We start from the raw sequence: 23,444 nt of genomic DNA on the forward strand, positions 1-23,444 counted from the left end.
AGACATTAGACGCTCCGGCACCTTAAACGCTCCGGACACACGGACGTTTCTACCCTCTGACAACACCGGACACCCCGGATATTCCTACCATCAAAACACTCACTCACTCACTCACTCACTCAGCTGAAAATATACCCGATACAGTGTACTACACTTGTTACAGACATAACGTAAGGACGTTATACATGGTAAGTTAAAAAGATTATATTATAATGGCAATTACAAAACAGAGGTTCAATAGTAAACCTAACCCTGCTTGATAAGACAATAGTAAACAATTCTTTTAAAAAATGTAGCTTTACATTACCAATATAAGTCCTGCACTACGTCGCAACAAGAATAAAAAATGCACGCATTATGGTATGTAAAGAAACCTATAACAAACATGCAAAGGCAAATATGGTAATACACTAGTTATCACTTAAAACCCAAAACATTACCTACCCCTACAGCTTGAGTTGTGCGAATCCTTTTAGCAGGCCGCTTGCTGACAAAACCATTAGTATTGTAAAGGTCCTTTACATGTAGTAACGTATTTATACCTTTAGAATTTTCGTTATTCTTTATGAAAAGCACCTTGCACGTGTGGCACAGGACGAATCGTACTCACGATTTCGAAATACATAGACCATATTATAATCACCCTCGGGTATCGTTGTACAGAGAAAAGAAACGAAACCCGAGTACATGTATTTAATTAACAACATTTACACCATTCCGTGACAATACCTCCCCCCTAAAAAAAAAGTGGTATCACTTTTAGAACAATCACGGAATGTGAACAATGAATCATTATTAAAACTTCCAATTTTCAGACCGAACGAAATGATTTGCTAATTACACGCTACTTAAAGAATCAGCTCCCACATTTTCTGACCCTCAAATTGCCTCGATTCGAAAACTGTATGGTTGCAATGACAACGCCCAACGCATCAATCTTGCATTGGTGATCTTTGCTTTATCCAAATATAAAAGCGGCTGATGGTCCGTTTGCAAGGTAAACTCCCTCCCAAAAAGATATGTATGGAATTTTCCTATTCCCCATACTAAACCTAGGCACTCCTTTTCAATCACGGAGTACTTTTCCTCTCTAGGGAGCAATTTCCTACTAGCATAAGCAATGGGCAATTTCATCCCCCCTTGCTCCTGTAGCAAAATAGCCCCAAGACCCGTATCGGACGCATCAGTCCTCAGTACAAAAGGTTTATCTATTTCCGGCAACTTTAAAATTGGTGCACTTACCAGTTTGTGTTTTAGGGTGTTAAACGCTTTTTCCTGGCATACACCCCATGAAACTTTATTCGGTTGCCCCTTCCTAGTCAAATCCGTTAATGGGCTGGCAATAGCCGAAAAGTTGGGGACGAATTTCCTGTAGAACCCGATTAGACCTAGGAAAGACCTTACTTGTTTTTTTGTCTCTGGTCTAGGGGCATCCCTGATTGCTCCTATTTTATCTGGATGGGGTTGCAACTGGCCTAGTCCACTTACCAGATGTCCCAAACATTCCAGACTGGAATACCCTATGCTACACTTAGTAGGCCTAACTGAAAGGTTTGCAATGTGAAGTCTATCGAACAGATCCCGTAATACCTTAACATGTTCATCCCATGTATGCGTGTAAACAAAGATGTCGTCTACGAAGCTGTCGACGTTTTCCGTTCCGTTTAATAATTTGCGCATGAGACGAACGCACGACGCACCGGCGTTGACTAAACCGAAAGGCATAACTTTAAATTGAAACAGTCCTTTGGGAGTCGCGAATGCCGTTAACTCGCGGGCATTATCGGTGATGGGTATCTGCCAATATCCCTTGCTTAGATCTAATTTGGAAATGTATTTATGACCTGCCAATTTTGAAAATACACTTTCCATATCTGGCATTGGTTCTGCGTCAAATACGGTGATCTTGTTTAATTGCCGAAAGTCGATGCAAAACCGGTTGGTCCCGTCTTTCTTTCTGACTAACACCACGGGGGACGAGTATGGGGAGTTTGAAGGTTCGATCACTCCCTGGTCTAACATTTTCATCACTTTTTCGCTGATTGTCTCCCGTGCATTAAAGGGTATCGGATATCCTTTAATCCTGATAGGCTCAGTGGTATTCAATTTGATCTCGTGTCGAATTAGACCCGTACAGCCTGGTCTGTCCGTGAACACATCTGGGTATTTGGACAAAACCTCCATAATCTGTGTACGTTGACCCTCCGATAACTCAGGGCATACATTTATCTGGTCAATACTTTCTTTACCAACGTCCATGGGGTATTCAAGGGGTATTTCTGTGCTGGAGACGAATTCCGCTTCGTCACCAGACCTATCCTCTATCACCGCAACGCATACTACATTCAAAATCCCTTTATCAATCGTTTGTCCAGGTCTCGCTACGTAGAGTTTAAGCATATTGACATGAAATGTCTTGGACTTCCCCTCCATATCAATGATATAATCCATTTCGCCTTTCACCTGTCTGACTTCATATGGCCCTTTCCATTGGACTAGCAGCTTGTTGTTATTCGTTGGGAGAAGCACCAACACTTGATCGCCTACGTCAAATTTTTTACTCCGAGTTCCTCGGTTGTAGTACTTGGCGTACCTACGACTAGATTTCGCGAGTTCGTCTTGCGCCATTTGACAAGTACTTTCTAATCTTTCGCGCAAATCAACTACGTAATGGTATGTGGTCTTAACTTCTTCGTCCGCGACCTCGTCTGTCCACAGTTCACGAAGTATGCGCATAGGACCACGAACTGTCCTACCGTACAATAGTTCAAACGGAGAGAAACCCAAGCTTTCCTGAGGAACCTCACGATATGCGAACAGAAGGGCGTTCATATATCTATCCCAATCCTTCGGTCTTTCCGCACACATTCTCCGCAACATTTGCTTCAATGTGCCGTTGAATTTCTCGACCAATCCATTGCACATAGGATGGTAAGGTGTTGTGCGTAACTGTTTAAGGGACAACAACCTACTAATTTCTGCCATAAGATCTGAGGTGAATTGCGCTCCACAATCCGTAAGAACCTCTTCGGGCACTCCGACCCTGCTGAACATGTCTACGAGCGCTTCGGCTACACGTTCAGTTTCAATTGATGGCAAAGCTATGGCTTCTGGATATCTGGTAGCGTAATCTACCAGTGTCAAGATGTATCGGTTTTTCCGATCTGTATGCGGAAATATTGGTCCTACAATGTCGATAGCTACTCGTTTGAACGGAGTATCTATCAAGGGCATCTGACCTAACGGTACTCTAGTTACCCTGCCCTTAGAGATCGTCTTCTGGCAAACGTCGCACGAGCGACAGAACCGCGCTATGTCGCTATTGACGCCAGGCCAATAAAATTCTCTTAATACCCTATCCGTTGTTTTCTTTACGCCTAAATGACCTGCCATACTCGACTCGTGCGCGACCTTTAGTACATGTGCCCTAAATTTCTGGGGAACCACTAATTGCAAGAACTTCCTATCCGATGTAGAGTATTCCCTGTACATTAAACCCTTTCGAACAAGGAATTTAGAGGAACCCCCGTTCTTACACTTTCTCACGGTACCCGTTAATGCCTTCTCAGAGGTTGCACGTAAAGACGCGTCACGTTTTTGCTCATTTTGGAATTCTTCGCGGGATATATCAGTAATGGCTTCCGGTACTTTTAACTTACGCAAAGGTTTATTTTCCTCCTTTACCTGAGCCCTAGTTTGCACTGCCTGGATGATAGGGAAATGAAATCTGCTCTGGTCGGGAGTCTAGAACCCGGTACGTTGCCAATCGTCAGTTCATAGATCGGGTTGGCTACGCATAAAGTTTCCACAGTCCCGGTCAAAAAAGGTGTATCTATCATTATCCTTGCAACTGGAACGTGGTCGATTGTCTGGTCAAGCAACATGCAAGGTGATTTAAACCCAAGCAATTGATCATCGCGGACTAAGCTCCGTTTCACGACTACAGTAGTGCATCCCGTGTCTCGTAGAACGGTGACTTCTTGTCCGTTAACAGTGCCGTTTGCGGTCGGCACCCGTGCCTCTGGAAAAATACACGTGCCGATTGATTGGATCACATCGCGACTGATCTCTGAACGCACCACCGGTTCACGCAACGCTTTCCGCTTAACTTGCTGGGAAACAGTAAGTTTTCCATTTACCGATCTTCTGCCGCTAATGGCTACCGCTACTTCCTGGACTGGTCCCTTCCGCTTAGGACAATAGTGGGAGATATGACCCACTTCCTTGCAAATGAAACATTGCATGTCACTCCGCTTCCCCTGGTTACTCCTACCAGATTTTTCAGGTTCCCTGGGTTTTCTGTCGTTGACCCGATTCCCACCTTTGACATCTCGCGTGATGACATTCTGCGAACCTCCCCGAGCTTCGGCGAACAAATCCGCCTGTGTGGCCATTTCATGTACATTTGTGAAGGATCTTTCCTTCAAGAATAAATATAACTCCTTGCCACAAGTTGTTAACAATTGGTCACGAAGCAAGAAATCGACAAGACCCTCAAATGTCTTGACGACTTTACCACATTCCACCCATCGCTGCAAATAATTGCAAGTCCTACTGACGAACTGTGTGAATGTTTCGCCTCTATCTGGTTTACTATACTTAAACTTCTTGTGAAACCCTTGCTCGGTTAGTTCATATTTCTTGAGAAGTGCCTCTTTCAACACGGGGTAATTGAGCGAATCGGCCGTGGATAAACGCGAATACACGTCTAACGCTTTACCTTTCAATAACGCGCTAAGATGGAGCGGCCAATCGTCTTTCTTCCATTTTTGTACCGTAGCATACCTCTCGAACCTATTTAGATAACTATCCATATTATCTTTATCGTCTTCAAATGGGGGCAATTTTGGACCTCTCAGTTTAACATCATGTTCCCCCTCTTTTTTAGCTTGCAATAGCTCAGAATTTCTTAGATGTTCCCTCTGCCGATTTCTATCTTCCATCTCTAAAGTTTCTAACCTTACCTGTTTTTCCCTTTCTAACTTCTCCCTCTTTGCTTCCCTTTCCCATTCTATCCTTTCCCTCTCAGCCTGTTTCTCTAGTTCTATCTTACCCTTCTCTAATTCTATCATTTCCTTCTGGGTTTCCCTTTTTTCCCTTTCTATTTGTTGTTCCCTTTCAAATTTTTCCCTTTCTAATTCCCTCTCAGCCTGTTTCTCTAGTTCGATCATTTCCTTCTGGGTTTCTTTTTTTTCCTTTTCTATTTGTTGTTCCCTTTCAAATTTTTCCCTTTCTAATTCCCTCTCCTTTAATCTTTGGTCCCTCTCCCGGGCTTGTTCTTCACGAACGAAATTTCTAAGGGACTCCCCCTCATAACCAAACTGTTTCCCCAGTTCTACCAGTTCTTTCATAGAAGTCATTTCAAAAGTTTGGTGGTGACCAACCTTAAAGTGCAGTTTTATATAAAACACGCAATTACCACAAACCGTATTTTCTTTCACGAAATGCAACAAAAATATTAAATACAAAAAATAAAGTAATATTAGGTATCTACCTAACCTTGGTGCTTTGTCAAACGCATCTGAAACACACAGAAAGCATACAAATATAATAAAACAATTTCAGTGCTCTGTTATATCCGAAATGATCCCACTTCTGACACCATTTGTAACAAGATAACCGGGTGGGATATTTCGGATTAACAACAGAACACGTTTTGACGACACAGATATATGATTTAATGTGGCGATTTATATGAATAATGGATTATGAAGATGTGTGCGTATTTATAATCCAAATATTGGATCTATTTAACATAAAAACGCACAGTTTCAAAGATGAAAAAAATATACAAATAAATTTAGTTCAGTAACCCTAAAATACAGGATAAACGATTTCACAAATGATTCAATAATGAAAAGATGAATATAGTTCACTCAAATAGTAAACAATGTAAGCGTTTACACATAGTAAAAAAAATGTATTCGCTCAGGTAGCGAAATTATGTCACTAAACAAGAACGGATATACAATCTATCCTTCCAGTCCTGAATAATACACTGGGTCTTACTAACCCAAAATTAGCATACAGCTAAAGATACATGTGTGGAGATGCACTCCGTCACCCGTGCACCTTATCCGCTCCACAGTTCCCCCGAATCAATTTCACAACTGATATAGACTCCGGACCCTCGGAATACTATGATCACTTGAACATTAGACCCTCCGGACACTTGAAATATTAGACCCTCCGGACCCCCTGGTCTTTTGACGGCTCTACAGCTGGGTCATCTTAGTCACTCTTGATATTCCGGACGCTAGACATTAGACGCTCCGGCACCTTAAACGCTCCGGACACACGGACGTTTCTACCCTCTGACAACACCGGACACCCCGGATATTCCTACCATCAAAACACTCACTCACTCACTCACTCACTCAGCTGAAAATATACCCGATACAGTGTACTACACTTGTTACAGACATAACGTAAGGACGTTATACATGGTAAGTTAAAAAGATTATATTATAATGGCAATTACAAAACAGAGGTTCAATAGTAAACCTAACCCTGCTTGATAAGACAATAGTAAACAATTCTTTTAAAAAATGTAGCTTTACATTACCAATATAAGTCCTGCACTACGTCGCAACAAGAATAAAAAATGCACGCATTATGGTATGTAAAGAAACCTATAACAAACATGCAAAGGCAAATATGGTAATACACTAGTTATCACTTAAAACCCAAAACATTACCTACCCCTACAGCTTGAGTTGTGCGAATCCTTTTAGCAGGCCGCTTGCTGACAAAACCATTAGTATTGTAAAGGTCCTTTACATGTAGTAACGTATTTATACCTTTAGAATTTTCGTTATTCTTTATGAAAAGCACCTTGCACGTGTGGCACAGGACGAATCGTACTCACGATTTCGAAATACATAGACCATATTATAATCACCCTCGGGTATCGTTGTACAGAGAAAAGAAACGAAACCCGAGTACATGTATTTAATTAACAACATTTACACCATTCCGTGACAATACCTCCCCCCTAAAAAAAAAGTGGTATCACTTTTAGAACAATCACGGAATGTGAACAATGAATCATTATTAAAACTTCCAATTTTCAGACCGAACGAAATGATTTGCTAATTACACGCTACTTAAAGAATCAGCTCCCACATTTTCTGACCCTCGAATTGCCTCGATTCGAAAACTGTATGGTTGCAATGACAACGCCCAACGCATCAATCTTGCATTGGTGATCTTTGCTTTATCCAAATATAAAAGCGGCTGATGGTCCGTTTGCAAGGTAAACTCCCTCCCAAAAAGATATGTATGGAATTTTCCTATTCCCCATACTAAACCTAGGCACTCCTTTTCAATCACGGAGTACTTTTCCTCTCTAGGGAGCAATTTCCTACTAGCATAAGCAATGGGCAATTTCATCCCCCCTTGCTCCTGTAGCAAAATAGCCCCAAGACCCGTATCGGACGCATCAGTCCTCAGTACAAAAGGTTTATCTATTTCCGGCAACTTTAAAATTGGTGCACTTACCAGTTTGTGTTTTAGGGTGTTAAACGCTTTTTCCTGGCATACACCCCATGAAACTTTATTCGGTTGCCCCTTCCTAGTCAAATCCGTTAATGGGCTGGCAATAGCCGAAAAGTTGGGGACGAATTTCCTGTAGAACCCGATTAGACCTAGGAAAGACCTTACTTGTTTTTTTGTCTCTGGTCTAGGGGCATCCCTGATTGCTCCTATTTTATCTGGATGGGGTTGCAACTGGCCTAGTCCACTTACCAGATGTCCCAAACATTCCAGACTGGAATACCCTATGCTACACTTAGTAGGCCTAACTGAAAGGTTTGCAATGTGAAGTCTATCGAACAGATCCCGTAATACCTTAACATGTTCATCCCATGTATGCGTGTAAACAAAGATGTCGTCTACGAAGCTGTCGACGTTTTCCGTTCCGTTTAATAATTTGCGCATGAGACGAACGCACGACGCACCGGCGTTGACTAAACCGAAAGGCATAACTTTAAATTGAAACAGTCCTTTGGGAGTCGCGAATGCCGTTAACTCGCGGGCATTATCGGCGATGGGTATCTGCCAATATCCCTTGCTTAGATCTAATTTGGAAATGTATTTATGACCTGCCAATTTTGAAAATACACTTTCCATATCTGGCATTGGTTCTGCGTCAAATACGGTGATCTTGTTTAATTGCCGAAAGTCGATGCAAAACCGGTTGGTCCCGTCTTTCTTTCTGACTAACACCACGGGGGACGAGTATGGGGAGTTTGAAGGTTCGATCACTCCCTGGTCTAACATTTTCATCACTTTTTCGCTGATTGTCTCCCGTGCATTAAAGGGTATCGGATATCCTTTAATCCTGATAGGCTCAGTGGTATTCAATTTGATCTCGTGTCGAATTAGACCCGTACAGCCTGGTCTGTCCGTGAACACATCTGGGTATTTGGACAAAACCTCCATAATCTGTGTACGTTGACCCTCCGATAACTCAGGGCATACATTTATCTGGTCAATACTTTCTTTACCAACGTCCATGGGGTATTCAAGGGGTATTTCTGTGCTGGAGACGAATTCCGCTTCGTCACCAGACCTATCCTCTATCACCGCAACGCATACTACATTCAAAATCCCTTTATCAATCGTTTGTCCAGGTCTCGCTACGTAGAGTTTAAGCATATTGACATGAAATGTCTTGGACTTCCCCTCCATATCAATGATATAATCCATTTCGCCTTTCACCTGTCTGACTTCATATGGCCCTTTCCATTGGACTAGCAGCTTGTTGTTATTCGTTGGGAGAAGCACCAACACTTGATCGCCTACGTCAAATTTTTTACTCCGAGTTCCTCGGTTGTAGTACTTGGCGTACCTACGACTAGATTTCGCGAGTTCGTCTTGCGCCATTTGACAAGTACTTTCTAATCTTTCGCGCAAATCAACTACGTAATGGTATGTGGTCTTAACTTCTTCGTCCGCGACCTCGTCTGTCCACAGTTCACGAAGTATGCGCATAGGACCACGAACTGTCCTACCGTACAATAGTTCAAACGGAGAGAAACCCAAGCTTTCCTGAGGAACCTCACGATATGCGAACAGAAGGGCGTTCATATATCTATCCCAATCCTTCGGTCTTTCCGCACACATTCTCCGCAACATTTGCTTCAATGTGCCGTTGAATTTCTCGACCAATCCATTGCACATAGGATGGTAAGGTGTTGTGCGTAACTGTTTAAGGGACAACAACCTACTAATTTCTGCCATAAGATCTGAGGTGAATTGCGCTCCACAATCCGTAAGAACCTCTTCGGGCACTCCGACCCTGCTGAACATGTCTACGAGCGCTTCGGCTACACGTTCAGTTTCAATTGATGGCAAAGCTATGGCTTCTGGATATCTGGTAGCGTAATCTACCAGTGTCAAGATGTATCGGTTTTTCCGATCTGTATGCGGAAATATTGGTCCTACAATGTCGATAGCTACTCGTTTGAACGGAGTATCTATCAAGGGCATCTGACCTAACGGTACTCTAGTTACCCTGCCCTTAGAGATCGTCTTCTGGCAAACGTCGCACGAGCGACAGAACCGCGCTATGTCGCTATTGACGCCAGGCCAATAAAATTCTCTTAATACCCTATCCGTTGTTTTCTTTACGCCTAAATGACCTGCCATACTCGACTCGTGCGCGACCTTTAGTACATGTGCCCTAAATTTCTGGGGAACCACTAATTGCAAGAACTTCCTATCCGATGTAGAGTATTCCCTGTACATTAAACCCTTTCGAACAAGGAATTTAGAGGAACCCCCGTTCTTACACTTTCTCACGGTACCCGTTAATGCCTTCTCAGAGGTTGCACGTAAAGACGCGTCACGTTTTTGCTCATTTTGGAATTCTTCGCGGGATATATCAGTAATGGCTTCCGGTACTTTTAACTTACGCAAAGGTTTATTTTCCTCCTTTACCTGAGCCCTAGTTTGCACTGCCTGGATGATAGGGAAATGAAATCTGCTCTGGTCGGGAGTCTAGAACCCGGTACGTTGCCAATCGTCAGTTCATAGATCGGGTTGGCTACGCATAAAGTTTCCACAGTCCCGGTCAAAAAAGGTGTATCTATCATTATCCTTGCAACTGGAACGTGGTCGATTGTCTGGTCAAGCAACATGCAAGGTGATTTAAACCCAAGCAATTGATCATCGCGGACTAAGCTCCGTTTCACGACTACAGTAGTGCATCCCGTGTCTCGTAGAACGGTGACTTCTTGTCCGTTAACAGTGCCGTTTGCGGTCGGCACCCGTGCCTCTGGAAAAATACACGTGCCGATTGATTGGATCACATCGCGACTGATCTCTGAACGCACCACCGGTTCACGCAACGCTTTCCGCTTAACTTGCTGGGAAACAGTAAGTTTTCCATTTACCGATCTTCTGCCGCTAATGGCTACCGCTACTTCCTGGACTGGTCCCTTCCGCTTAGGACAATAGTGGGAGATATGACCCACTTCCTTGCAAATGAAACATTGCATGTCACTCCGCTTCCCCTGGTTACTCCTACCAGATTTTTCAGGTTCCCTGGGTTTTCTGTCGTTGACCCGATTCCCACCTTTGACATCTCGCGTGATGACATTCTGCGAACCTCCCCGAGCTTCGGCGAACAAATCCGCCTGTGTGGCCATTTCATGTACATTTGTGAAGGATCTTTCCTTCAAGAATAAATATAACTCCTTGCCACAAGTTGTTAACAATTGGTCACGAAGCAAGAAATCGACAAGACCCTCAAATGTCTTGACGACTTTACCACATTCCACCCATCGCTGCAAATAATTGCAAGTCCTACTGACGAACTGTGTGAATGTTTCGCCTCTATCTGGTTTACTATACTTAAACTTCTTGTGAAACCCTTGCTCGGTTAGTTCATATTTCTTGAGAAGTGCCTCTTTCAACACGGGGTAATTGAGCGAATCGGCCGTGGATAAACGCGAATACACGTCTAACGCTTTACCTTTCAATAACGCGCTAAGATGGAGCGGCCAATCGTCTTTCTTCCATTTTTGTACCGTAGCATACCTCTCGAACCTATTTAGATAACTATCCATATTATCTTTATCGTCTTCAAATGGGGGCAATTTTGGACCTCTCAGTTTAACATCATGTTCCCCCTCTTTTTTAGCTTGCAATAGCTCAGAATTTCTTAGATGTTCCCTCTGCCGATTTCTATCTTCCATCTCTAAAGTTTCTAACCTTACCTGTTTTTCCCTTTCTAACTTCTCCCTCTTTGCTTCCCTTTCCCATTCTATCCTTTCCCTCTCAGCCTGTTTCTCTAGTTCTATCTTACCCTTCTCTAATTCTATCATTTCCTTCTGGGTTTCCCTTTTTTCCCTTTCTATTTGTTGTTCCCTTTCAAATTTTTCCCTTTCTAATTCCCTCTCAGCCTGTTTCTCTAGTTCGATCATTTCCTTCTGGGTTTCTTTTTTTTCCTTTTCTATTTGTTGTTCCCTTTCAAATTTTTCCCTTTCTAATTCCCTCTCCTTTAATCTTTGGTCCCTCTCCCGGGCTTGTTCTTCACGAACGAAATTTCTAAGGGACTCCCCCTCATAACCAAACTGTTTCCCCAGTTCTACCAGTTCTTTCATAGAAGTCATTTCAAAAGTTTGGTGGTGACCAACCTTAAAGTGCAGTTTTATATAAAACACGCAATTACCACAAACCGTATTTTCTTTCACGAAATGCAACAAAAATATTAAATACAAAAAATAAAGTAATATTAGGTATCTACCTAACCTTGGTGCTTTGTCAAACGCATCTGAAACACACAGAAAGCATACAAATATAATAAAACAATTTCAGTGCTCTGTTATATCCGAAATGATCCCACTTCTGACACCATTTGTAACAAGATAACCGGGTGGGATATTTCGGATTAACAACAGAACACGTTTTGACGACACAGATATATGATTTAATGTGGCGATTTATATGAATAATGGATTATGAAGATGTGTGCGTATTTATAATCCAAATATTGGATCTATTTAACATAAAAACGCACAGTTTCAAAGATGAAAAAAATATACAAATAAATTTAGTTCAGTAACCCTAAAATACAGGATAAACGATTTCACAAATGATTCAATAATGAAAAGATGAATATAGTTCACTCAAATAGTAAACAATGTAAGCGTTTACACATAGTAAAAAAAATGTATTCGCTCAGGTAGCGAAATTATGTCACTAAACAAGAACGGATATACAATCTATCCTTCCAGTCCTGAATAATACACTGGGTCTTACTAACCCAAAATTAGCATACAGCTAAAGATACATGTGTGGAGATGCACTCCGTCACCCGTGCACCTTATCCGCTCCACAGTTCCCCCGAATCAATTTCACAACTGATATAGACTCCGGACCCTCGGAATACTATGATCACTTGAACATTAGACCCTCCGGACACTTGAAATATTAGACCCTCCGGACCCCCTGGTCTTTTGACGGCTCTACAGCTGGGTCATCTTAGTCACTCTTGATATTCCGGACGCTAGACATTAGACGCTCCGGCACCTTAAACGCTCCGGACACACGGACGTTTCTACCCTCTGACAACACCGGACACCCCGGATATTCCTACCATCAAAACACTCACTCACTCACTCACTCACTCAGCTGAAAATATACCCGATACAGTGTACTACACTTGTTACAGACATAACGTAAGGACGTTATACATGGTAAGTTAAAAAGATTATATTATAATGGCAATTACAAAACAGAGGTTCAATAGTAAACCTAACCCTGCTTGATAAGACAATAGTAAACAATTCTTTTAAAAAATGTAGCTTTACATTACCAATATAAGTCCTGCACTACGTCGCAACAAGAATAAAAAATGCACGCATTATGGTATGTAAAGAAACCTATAACAAACATGCAAAGGCAAATATGGTAATACACTAGTTATCACTTAAAACCCAAAACATTACCTACCCCTACAGCTTGAGTTGTGCGAATCCTTTTAGCAGGCGGCTTGCTGACAAAACCATTAGCATTGTAAAGGTCCTTTACATGTAGTAACGTATTTATACCTTTAGAATTTTCGTTATTCTTAATCAAAAGCACCTTGCACGTGTGGCACAGGACGAATCGTACTCACGATTTCGAAATACATAGACCATATTATAATCACCCTCGGGTATCGTTGTACAGAGAAAAGAAACGAAACCCGAGTACATGTATTTAATTAACAACATTTACACCATTCCGTGACACTAACCGTTCTGCACAAATGGGAAAAATACTACCCAGATCCCTTTGGACCTGCCCGACACCACAAATCGACTTTAGCCTACGAGAATTAAGGAACAATAAAACGACCCGATAGGATTAATGACATCCATATTAACGTACACAAACAATAAATACGAGTCCTACGTCCAAATCTTCACAGATAGGTCCAAAACAAAATTTCCAAATAAAACGGCAGGAGGGATAGTAATTCCAAATTTGGGCATCTCCTTCGGAAAAAGACCAGTGTGCAATTTATACTAGAATTCGTGGCAATACTAGCGGCACTAACTTACGTAAAAACATACCCAACAACTAAAACAGTAATTCTAACCGACTCCTACAGTATACTGCAATCCTTGGCATCCGACCAATCAAAGAGTAGACCTAATATGATTAACCATGCAAGATCTCTACTCAAAGAAATTAAACAAACCAGCAAACAAGTCGAATTCGTATGAATTCCTTACTACATCCAGATTCCGGGCAATGAAAAGGCCGACGCAGAAACAAGGAACCATGCAAATGAACGCATTGCCAAAAACATGTGAGAAGGCACTGTATTCGTGATTCTCGGATTATATCACCGAACGTGCTGTGAGAAGGCACTGTATTAAGGAACTAAGATTGTATCACTGAATGTGCTGTGAGAAGGCACTGTTTTAATGATCTCAGATTGTATCACCGATCGTGTTCTGAGAAGGCACTGTATTCATGATCTCAGATTATATCACCGAACGTGCTGTTAGAAGGCACTATTATCATGATCTCAGACTGTATCGCCTAAATTTCCGACGGAATGTGTCTTTCAAAATCGGATAATCAGTGTTTATTCCACAAAACAAATACGTTCTAATGAAAGTGTTCTGTGCCGTGTGGAATATTTTGGACTGATAATGAATATCTACAAAAAGTTTCTGTATATTTTGCAATCCATACGACAAAATTCCCAAATCCTATTTTCATACTACTACAACTATATTAAGATCAGTAGAATTGAATCATGCTAGATTATATAGACCTACCATAGAAATTACTGAATGGTGTCAAATTATGTAGACCTATGTATGATATACAACTTTTGTCATATTATTTGTATTTATTCATCATAAGACAATTAATTTATGCCAAAAAAGCTGTAATAACAGTTTCGTATTTAAACTTTAAACGAAAAGAAAATGATTGCCTTTATTTGGTCAGCAAAAGTAAAATATATACAGGTAAACACATTTGGTATGAATTTATAATAATTACCTCTTTGAAAAGTACTAGGAGTCGTAAAAAAGAAATAAAAAGCGGAACAGGTGTGGGTGTGTGTGTGTGTAAGCATGCGTGTATGTGGCATCATGTTTTATTGCGACAAAATCCAATGTAAAATTTTATTACAAACTGTCATCACAAAACTGCATTTAACTGCATTTAACACACGAAGAACAATACAATTTAATTTAGACCATGATCATTCTCTTTTTTTCCTTCCAAGTGATATTTTATGTATAGGTTGATTGAATAAAATCAAAAATATATCATTTCGCTTCTATCAATTCTGACATATATCTTTGCACACACACGCACTCACAAAACACATCACACCTGCACATTCTCTCTCTCTCTCTCTCTCTCTCTCTCTCTCTCTCTCTCTCTAACCTATGGCTTAATATCAAATTCAACCCAATTTAAATAAGAAGTATAGTCGTCTTAATAAGACAATAATACTCTGTCTCTTGTAACCGAAAATTATTTTCTGGATGAGAGCAGCGGTAACATAGCGAACTTTTTTTCACAAATATGACTTTAAAAAAAAATACTGGATTAGGACAATATATTTGAAGACTTATTGGCGTAAAACCTCCAACTTGAAAAGAAAAAGAACATTTTCAGTTGCGTATAATGCAGATATCATATATGCTTGATAATATGCCAAATATATGTTTAACGGAAAGAATATTCAACGGGAAACTTGTATATTACCAAACTAAACAGCTACAATCGTTTCTAAGAAAGTCAAACATTTTTACTAAATTACCCCACCATGTAATATCTAAAGAATTATTCAGAATAAATTGCCGAATCGTCCATGAATTATACGATTTTAGGGATATTAATCTGTTGAAAAATAAGTTTTAAAAAGATCACATAATTAGGTGAAAATGAGCATTCTATTTTGATGCAGATACGAGAAAGTGAATTTAAATTAGCGACTACAACATTACCGATTATGCTTAATATTTACTTATATATCGATTAACTCCTTTTATCACCCAGATAAATTAGCTCTTAGTTTTTCCTAAATCCTCTTTCACCGACGATAACGTCCATAATCCATTCGATTGAGACATTTTGTAAAGCATGATACATCCATAAAATACGAAGGACAGACAGACTTGGTTCTAATAATGGTAGGATAAATACACAAATACATCAACTAGGAAGGACAGAGACACAGACTTAGTTTTAATAATGTTTGAACAATATCATCGTCCTCTGGTTTACCTATTATAGGCGTATCTCATAATCTTTGATGGTGTTCATTTCCTCCTCAGGTACATCTATTAACTTTTAAAGGTGTACAACCAGAAAATAAATTTCCTTCATGTTATAATCACCAATGTCATAAACTGTTTCCACCGCGAATTGAAACACGTCACATGCCCGACCCCATCTCTCTCCCCCCCCCCTCCCCTCCCTCTCCCCCTCTTAGTAGCGACACCTGCCAAAGCCATACCAGGTCTACGTCCTCGGTGTATCCTTGTGAAAGGCGCTTAGCTGTCGTTCCTTCGGTATGATGCACACAATATTGTGTTGACACTTGAAAAACCAGAAGAGCAAACAAATTCAATCTCTCTTGTCTCTGTTTTCTCTGTGTCCATATGATTTCGTGTTTAAATTCTTATCATGGAGAAAAGCCCTCGCTATTTAAAATCAGGTGACATTTGTAGACCTTACTTTGGTACCGTAGTAAAAAAACACAATGTAAGGAGAGCTTACGTATACGTCGTCTCCACAGTCAAAGGGTTAAACACATCCTTTCGGACGGACAATTATCTTCAATATAAACTGAAACCTGCTTCAGCGGACATATCCATACTGCAGATACCCGTTCATAACAGAAACGTTTGATGATCTCCAATTTCAGGACAATACAAATCATAGACGAAGATTTGATACGATTCAATGTGGTTTCATTGAGAACATGCATACATACATACATACATACATGTTGTACGTCCCTCTCTCTCTCTCTCTCTCTCTCTCTCTCTAACCTATGGCTTAATATCAATTTAAACCCAATTTAAATAAGAATTATAGTCGTCTTAATAAGACAATAATACCCTGTCTCTTGTAACCAAACATTATTGTCTGGACGAGAGCAGCCGTAACATGGCGACCTTTTTTTTTTCTCACAAATATGACTTTTTAAAAAAATACTGGATTAGGACGACATCTTTGAAGACTTATTGTCGTAAAACCTCCAAAATTGAAAAGAAAAAGAACATTTTTCAGTTGCGTATAATGCGGATATCATATTAGCTTGATAATATACCAAATATATGTTTAACGGAAAGAATATTCAACGGGAAACTTGTATATTACCAAACTAAACAGCTACAATCGTTTCTAAGGAAGTCAAACATTTTTACTAAATTACCCCACCATGTAATATCTAAAGAATTATTCAGAATAAACTGCCGAATCGTCCATGAATTATACGATTTTAGGGATATTAATCTGTTGAAAAATAAGTTTTAAAAAGATCACATAATTAGGTGAAAATGAGCATTCTATTTTGATGCAGATACGAGAAAGTGATTTTAAATTAGCGACTACAATATTACCGATTATGCTTAATATTTACTTATATATCGATTAACACCTTTTATCGCCCAGATAAATTAGCTCTTAGTTTTTCTTAAATCCTCTTTCACCGACGATAACGTCCATCATCCATTCGATTGAGACATTTTGTAAAGCACGATACATCCATAAAATGCCAAGGACAGACAGACTTGGTTCTAATAATGGTAGGATAAATACACAAATACATAAACTAGGAATGACAGACAGACTTGGTTCTAAAAATGGTAGGATAAATACACAAATACATAAACTAGGAAGGACAGACAGACTTGGTTCTAATAATGGTAGGATAAATACACAAATACTCAAACTAGGAAGGACAGAGACACAGACTTGGTTCTAATAATGTTTGAACAATATCATCATCCTCTGGTTCATTACCTATTATAGACGTATCTCATAATCTTTGATGGTGTTCATTTCCTCCTCATGTACATCTCTTAACCTTTGAAGGTGTACAACCAAAAAACAAATTTCCTTCATGTTATAATCACCAGTGTCATAAACTGTTTCCACCGCGAATTGAAACACGTCACATGCCCGACCCCATCTCTCTCCCCCCTCTCCCCCCCTCTCTCCCCCTCTCCCCCTCTTAGTAGCGATACCTGCCAAAGCCATACCAGGTCTACGTCCTCGGTGTATCCTTGTGAAAGGCGCTTAGCTGTCGTTCCTTCGGTATGATGCACACAATATTGTGTTGACACTTGAAAAACCAGAAGAGCAACAAATTCAATCTCTCTTGTCTCTGTTTTCTCTGTGTCCATATGATTTCGTGTTTAAATTCTTATCATGGAGAAAAGCCCTCGCTATTTAAAATCAGGTGACATTTTTAGACCTTACTTTAGTACCGTAGTAAAAAAAAACACTATGTAAGGAGAGCTTACGTATACGTCGTCTCCACAGTCAAAGGGTTAAACACATACTTTCGGACGGACAATTATCTTCAATATAAACTGAAACCTGCTTCAGCGGACATATCCATACTGCAGATACCCGTTCATAACAGAAACGTTTGATGATCCCCAATTTCAGGACAATACAAATCATGCATGCCTCGAGTCGACAAGGACCACTCTAGTCATCAGAGGGTTAGAGAGGGTGGTTCTGTTATGTGCGTGCGCAGGTGGCTGATGAGGCCAATCCTTGCACCGAATGTTCGTCTGCATAAGGGACAAGGGATGAGCGGGACATATCCAGGAGGGTTGATGGCATGCGCTTTTCTGCCTTGCCTCTGCAGCTCTGCAGCTGCTGTCCTGCTAGATTCGCAGAACTTGAAGCCTTTGTGCACGGAGGAACTCGATTGTTTGCTGTTAGTTCCAAGGAATCAGGGTTTATGTTGAATGCTTTCAACGCAGCTTTAAGATCGTCTTTGAAGCGTTTCTTCTGACCTCCGTGGGATCTTTGTCCCTACTGTAGCTTGCTATAGAAGAGTCTCTTAGGCAGCCGGTGGTCTGGCATGCGTACAACATGTCCCGCCCTGCATCAGGATGGTGTGGATGCTGGGTAAACCTGCTTGGGCGAGTACCTCAGTATTTGGAACCTTGTCCTGCCACTTGATCTTGAGGATTTTAATGAGACTTGTAGTGTGAAAGTCGTTTATCTTCCATGCGTGGCGTTGGTACACCGTCCACGTTTCGAATGCGTAAAATAGTGTGAGGAGCACAACTGCCCTGTAGACCTTTAGTTTGTTCTGGATGCTGATGCCTCTTCCATTCCAGACGTTGGCATTCAGTCTGCCGAAAATGGCGCTGACTCTGGCAATGCGGAAGTTCACCTCTTCGTCAATAGTGATGCTGCCAAGGTAGATCAAGCGGTTCAGTAAGTTGAGTTTTTGGCCATTGACGGTGATGTTGGGCTCAACATAGGGCTTTTCAGGGGCCGGCTGATGCAGGATTTCTGTCATCTTGGTACTGATGGTGAGACTGAAGCTTGTACAAGAGCTGGGGAACTTTTCAATGCTGCATTGCAAGTCGGCTTCTGAGCCAGCGTTGAGGACGCAGTCATCAGCAAATAAAAAGTCCCTGACAGTGTCTGTCATAACCATAGTTTCCGCTTGAAGCCTCCTTGGGTTGAACAGTTTTCCATCTGTACGGTACCTGATGCCAACTGCGGGCGTCTGAGGGCATCTTTTGGGCTGAATGCGGGGTCAAGCTTAGTGGTGATGAGGCGGTGGTCTGTCCAGCAGTCAGCGCCGCACAAGGACTTGGTAACACGCACATCCTGCCTGTCCCTTTTCCTGATAATGTCGTAGTCAGTGATGTGCAAGTGCTTAGAGAGAGGGTGCATCCATGACGTCTGGTTACGGGTAAGGAGGCGGAAGACTGTATTGGCGATCAGCAGTTCATACTCGACGCAAGTCTGGAGCAAAAGGAGACCGTTGCTGTTATAGTGACCCACTCCGTGCATTCCTAGCACTCCATACCAGGCAACGTTATCATAGTCTACTCTTGCATTGAAGTCGCCAAGAATGACGAGCTTACCTGCCATTGGGACGTCAGCAATGATTGAGTGAAGATCCTCACAGAACTCGACTTTCACTTCATCCGGGTTGGCCATGGTTGGAGCGTAGCAACTGATGATGGTAAAGTGCTTTCTTCCAGACAAGAAGGGGAGTTTCATGGCCTTGAGTCTGTCGTTTACTCCCTTGGGAGGTCCAGCCAATTTGCTAATCAGTGCTGTCTTCATTGCAAAGCCGACACCAGCCTTACGGTGTTTTTCACTTTCTCGGCCGCTCAAAAAGAAAGTGTATCCGGAGCCCCTTTCACATAGTTCGCCTTCTCCTGCAAGCAGGGTCTCGCTCAAGGCAGCAATGTCCACGTTGTATCTGGTGAGTTCCTTTCCTATTAGGGCGGTTTTCTTCTGGGGTCTTTCAGCGTCGTCTCTGTCCAGTAAGGTGCGTACATTCCATGCGTCAAGTGTGAGAGTCGCAATCCTCATTTTCTTCTTTGTATTTCAACCGCTGGAGTAGGGTCTCAACCAGCCGGGGTAAGCTGGCTAGGGAGGTTTATAGCAGGCAATTTTTAGGGTACCTTTTCTAGCCCCTTGCTTATGCCAAGGAGGTGAGTAGTGTATTGCTGAAGAGGGATGCCCAGTCGCTTAGGGGGCTGCGGAACTCCACTGCTGCTCCGTGTCAATGGTGAACGACACTAATGGCCTGAGTCGCCTGCGTGCAGGTTTCCGGCTACAGCTGCCAGTGTACCCACACCTGCCGTTTCGTCGCTTGCCTGTTGCCACAGGACTTTAGTGGGTGATGAATTGGGATGGGTGGATAACAAGAGTGATTGCGTGATGACTTTGTTTCAAGTGAAGAAGAGTTGCGCAGTTCGTCGACCTCACTTTCTCGCCCAAAACCATCTTAGTCCAGCAGGATGACAACGTCGAGACGGCCGGGGACAGAGTTGAGTGCAGTGGATGACCAGGACGTCCTACGTGTCTCGTCGAGCTCTTAGCCCTCCACTGCGCTTTGCTGAGAATCGCCTTTCTGCCCGTTGACCAGCTGGTGGTTCCTCCGCGATGGCTGCCGAATCCAGTCTTCACATGCTAGGTAGACAAAGCCTAACTCACCGAGGAGAGAAGACTCGGTGGCTACCCTCAGCCTGGTTTAGCCGGTGAGTCGAGGCGGTTTTCCGGGATGTGGCCGCTGAGGATGCACCTCTTCTTTGAGCAACAGGTGAGAGCTGAGTGCCAAGTGAGGACCAAAGGTGGACGAGCTACCCCCGAAGGAGTAAGAATGCATGCATGCATGCATACATACATACATACATACATACATACATACATACATAATTAACGTCATGTTCAGTACTCGCGGAGATACAAGGCTTTACATATAGGGACAATGGTATTCATAGTGTTATTTCACCAGCTGGGGAAGAGTCCATACATAGTTTATATTTTGCTGCTCTACACTTAGTGGAATCCGGGTGTAACTTTCGGTGCACGTTGATGGCAGGAACATCAAAGGCTCAGTTGTTAAAAATAGTGCAATTGCTAACTTTGTGACCGTTAAATAGCTCATGTGTAGTAATGAATGTGCCAGAAATTATCTTTTACTTCTATTGCATACCTAGTACTCTTTTGCAATTTTCTAGTCTGCCAGAGAAATAATATTCTCGTATTCCTATGTCGGTCTTACAGAGTACTCTTTTACAGTTTGCTAGTCTGCCTGGTAATTAATATCCTCTTGTTCCTATGGCGGTCATACTGAGTACTGTTATACAATTTACTAGTTTGCCATAGACTTAATACTGTCGTATTCCTACGGCGGTCATACAGAGTACTGTTTTACAATTCACTAGCCTGCCAGATAATTAATATTCTTGTATTCTTATAGAGGTCATACCGAATATATATATAAATTGCAGTTTCCAGAATTAAGAATGTTTCATTGTGTCATTGTTTAACTTTGTTGTGCTGTGTAAGGATGCAAATTTCTGTCGATCTATGAAGAGCGCATTGCATTAACATGGGGCTAGAGAACAATTAATTAGATATATGAGGACAGGCGCTTGTTAAATCGCTATACTGTAGTGATTCCTAATGTCTGTGTCGGGAGAGGAAGTTATTCTTAATTAGACCTTCGTTTACTTAGCCGTTAGACGACTAGACTATAGACGGTTAACTTCGACTTTATATCGGAACTATCAGAAGCTGAGTTTTTCCAGAGCTGTTGTTTGGAATTCTATAAGTCATGCTGGCCGCAATTTAGGCACCTAGTTATAAATATATTTAATCCTGACTGGTTACGCTAAATAAGGGGCATGGTTCCCACACGAAATTCTTGCGGGTTAAATTGCCTTCATCGAAAAATATCGAGTCAGTCTGCAATTTTCCTGCAAGAGTGAAAAGATAAGGGACTCCGAGACTGAATTTGGAAGAAATTCTCTCGTAAAACGTTGATTAAAGGGATTGGAAGTCTGGAAAGTCAGCGGACACAAGTGTGGCGGTAGAAGCGCACAAAGCTTGAAAGCACAAGGTATTTGCGTCAATTTCATGTAGTTCGTTGATACCAATGTAATGATTTGCTTGAATTCAATTGTTTATATCTGCATGAATTTATTTGTTTAAATCGGTCGACCAATATTCTCGATATAACTATGAGATCACCTATCTGAATCCGTACAATGATCTTCTCTATATAAGTTTGATGAATTGTTTGAATTTGTCGTCTTGATTTTTATATGAATCTAAGATTTCATGCATTACTTTGGTTGATACGAGTTACGAGAATCCGTTGAATTCACCTTAGATGATTTCATGTATGCTAAAGACTTGAATGTGTATATTCGCTAAATATAACATAGTTAAAAAATGTAATGAATTTCATTCATTCATTTGTGCAATTGAGACGAGAACGGAACCGGTATGTCTCGTGTAATGTTAATGGGAGTCAGTAATGAACAAGCCAATAGGAAGTATATTAATCTTGTGAAACTATGTTTTTTATGGTCTGTCATGTTTAGCTTGACCAGACAGCCTCTGGTCAATTCGAAGTCCGATAGAACGATATCTGACATAGCGAGAGGGGAGAAATGATCTGTTTCCAGTGGGACAACTGGCAGAATATTTAGGTTCTCTCTGTTTATTTTGCATGGTGAAATAGCTCCACGGCCGTATCCACAGAATTATCCACTGAAATATCTGCTTACGTATCCACCTACACACACAAAGTTTGAGGTCCAAAAAGGGGCGAGACAGTAGGGAGGTCGGAAAAGGGAAAAAGAGAAAGGACCTAGAAGAACCACTATAGTGGAGTCGGAGAGGACCGGAATAAGCAGGTTATAAAGTTGTACAAGCAATGACTTCGATCGTTCACTCGATTATATGATGAACAAATTATATCATATAAACAGATCGGCTATGTAGATAAATATATTTTTTTTTGAAATTCAGTGAAAAATATATTCCAAAATGAAGTGTATCTTCCTAATATAATGTATTATCCCAGTTGTTTCTGTAATTGATTAATTTTTATGTTTTTCCATTTACGGAGCCTCGTGTCATTCTGTTCTATACATCTGCTCATATCTCTTTTTATTCCATCTATAATTTCACACTTTATCTTAATCTTTACTCTATCAGAACAACAATACCGAGGGCGATCACCCTCTAGATAACGATAGCCAAACAAAGCAGACACCTTGTAAGAAGTTACAACCTCATAATACCACACATCCAGTAGCATACCCCCACATGCAGGATCTTACTGTGTTTTTAATTCACATGAGTACCAAAGCAACTAGTATCTACTAAGGAAGAAAGAAATGAAATCAGAAAGAAAATAAAAACTAAACGAGGATTTATATAACAATACATACATACATACATAC

General features: G+C 41.2%; 2 protein-coding genes across 2 annotated transcripts; both read right to left on the reverse strand.

The window, feature by feature from the left end:
• Nucleotides 1–18,550: 18,550 nt before the first annotated feature.
• LOC149774813 (uncharacterized) lies at nt 18,551–19,153 on the reverse strand. Its single transcript, XM_089944724.1, has one exon. The coding sequence runs from the start codon at nt 19,151–19,153 to the stop codon at nt 18,551–18,553; it is 603 nt and encodes a 200-aa protein (XP_089800850.1).
• On the reverse strand, nt 19,150–20,052 carry LOC149774814 (protein CFDP2-like). Its single transcript, XM_089944725.1, has one exon. It carries the CDS (start codon nt 20,050–20,052, stop codon nt 19,150–19,152), a length of 903 nt encoding a protein of 300 aa, XP_089800851.1.
• Between the last annotated feature and the right edge of the window lie 3,392 nt (nt 20,053–23,444).

The sequence above is a fragment of the Sinohyriopsis cumingii genome, unplaced genomic scaffold, assembly GCF_028554795.1.
Source record: "Sinohyriopsis cumingii isolate HCF-2022 unplaced genomic scaffold, ASM2855479v2 utg000131l, whole genome shotgun sequence".
NCBI lineage: Eukaryota > Metazoa > Mollusca > Bivalvia > Unionida > Unionidae > Sinohyriopsis > Sinohyriopsis cumingii.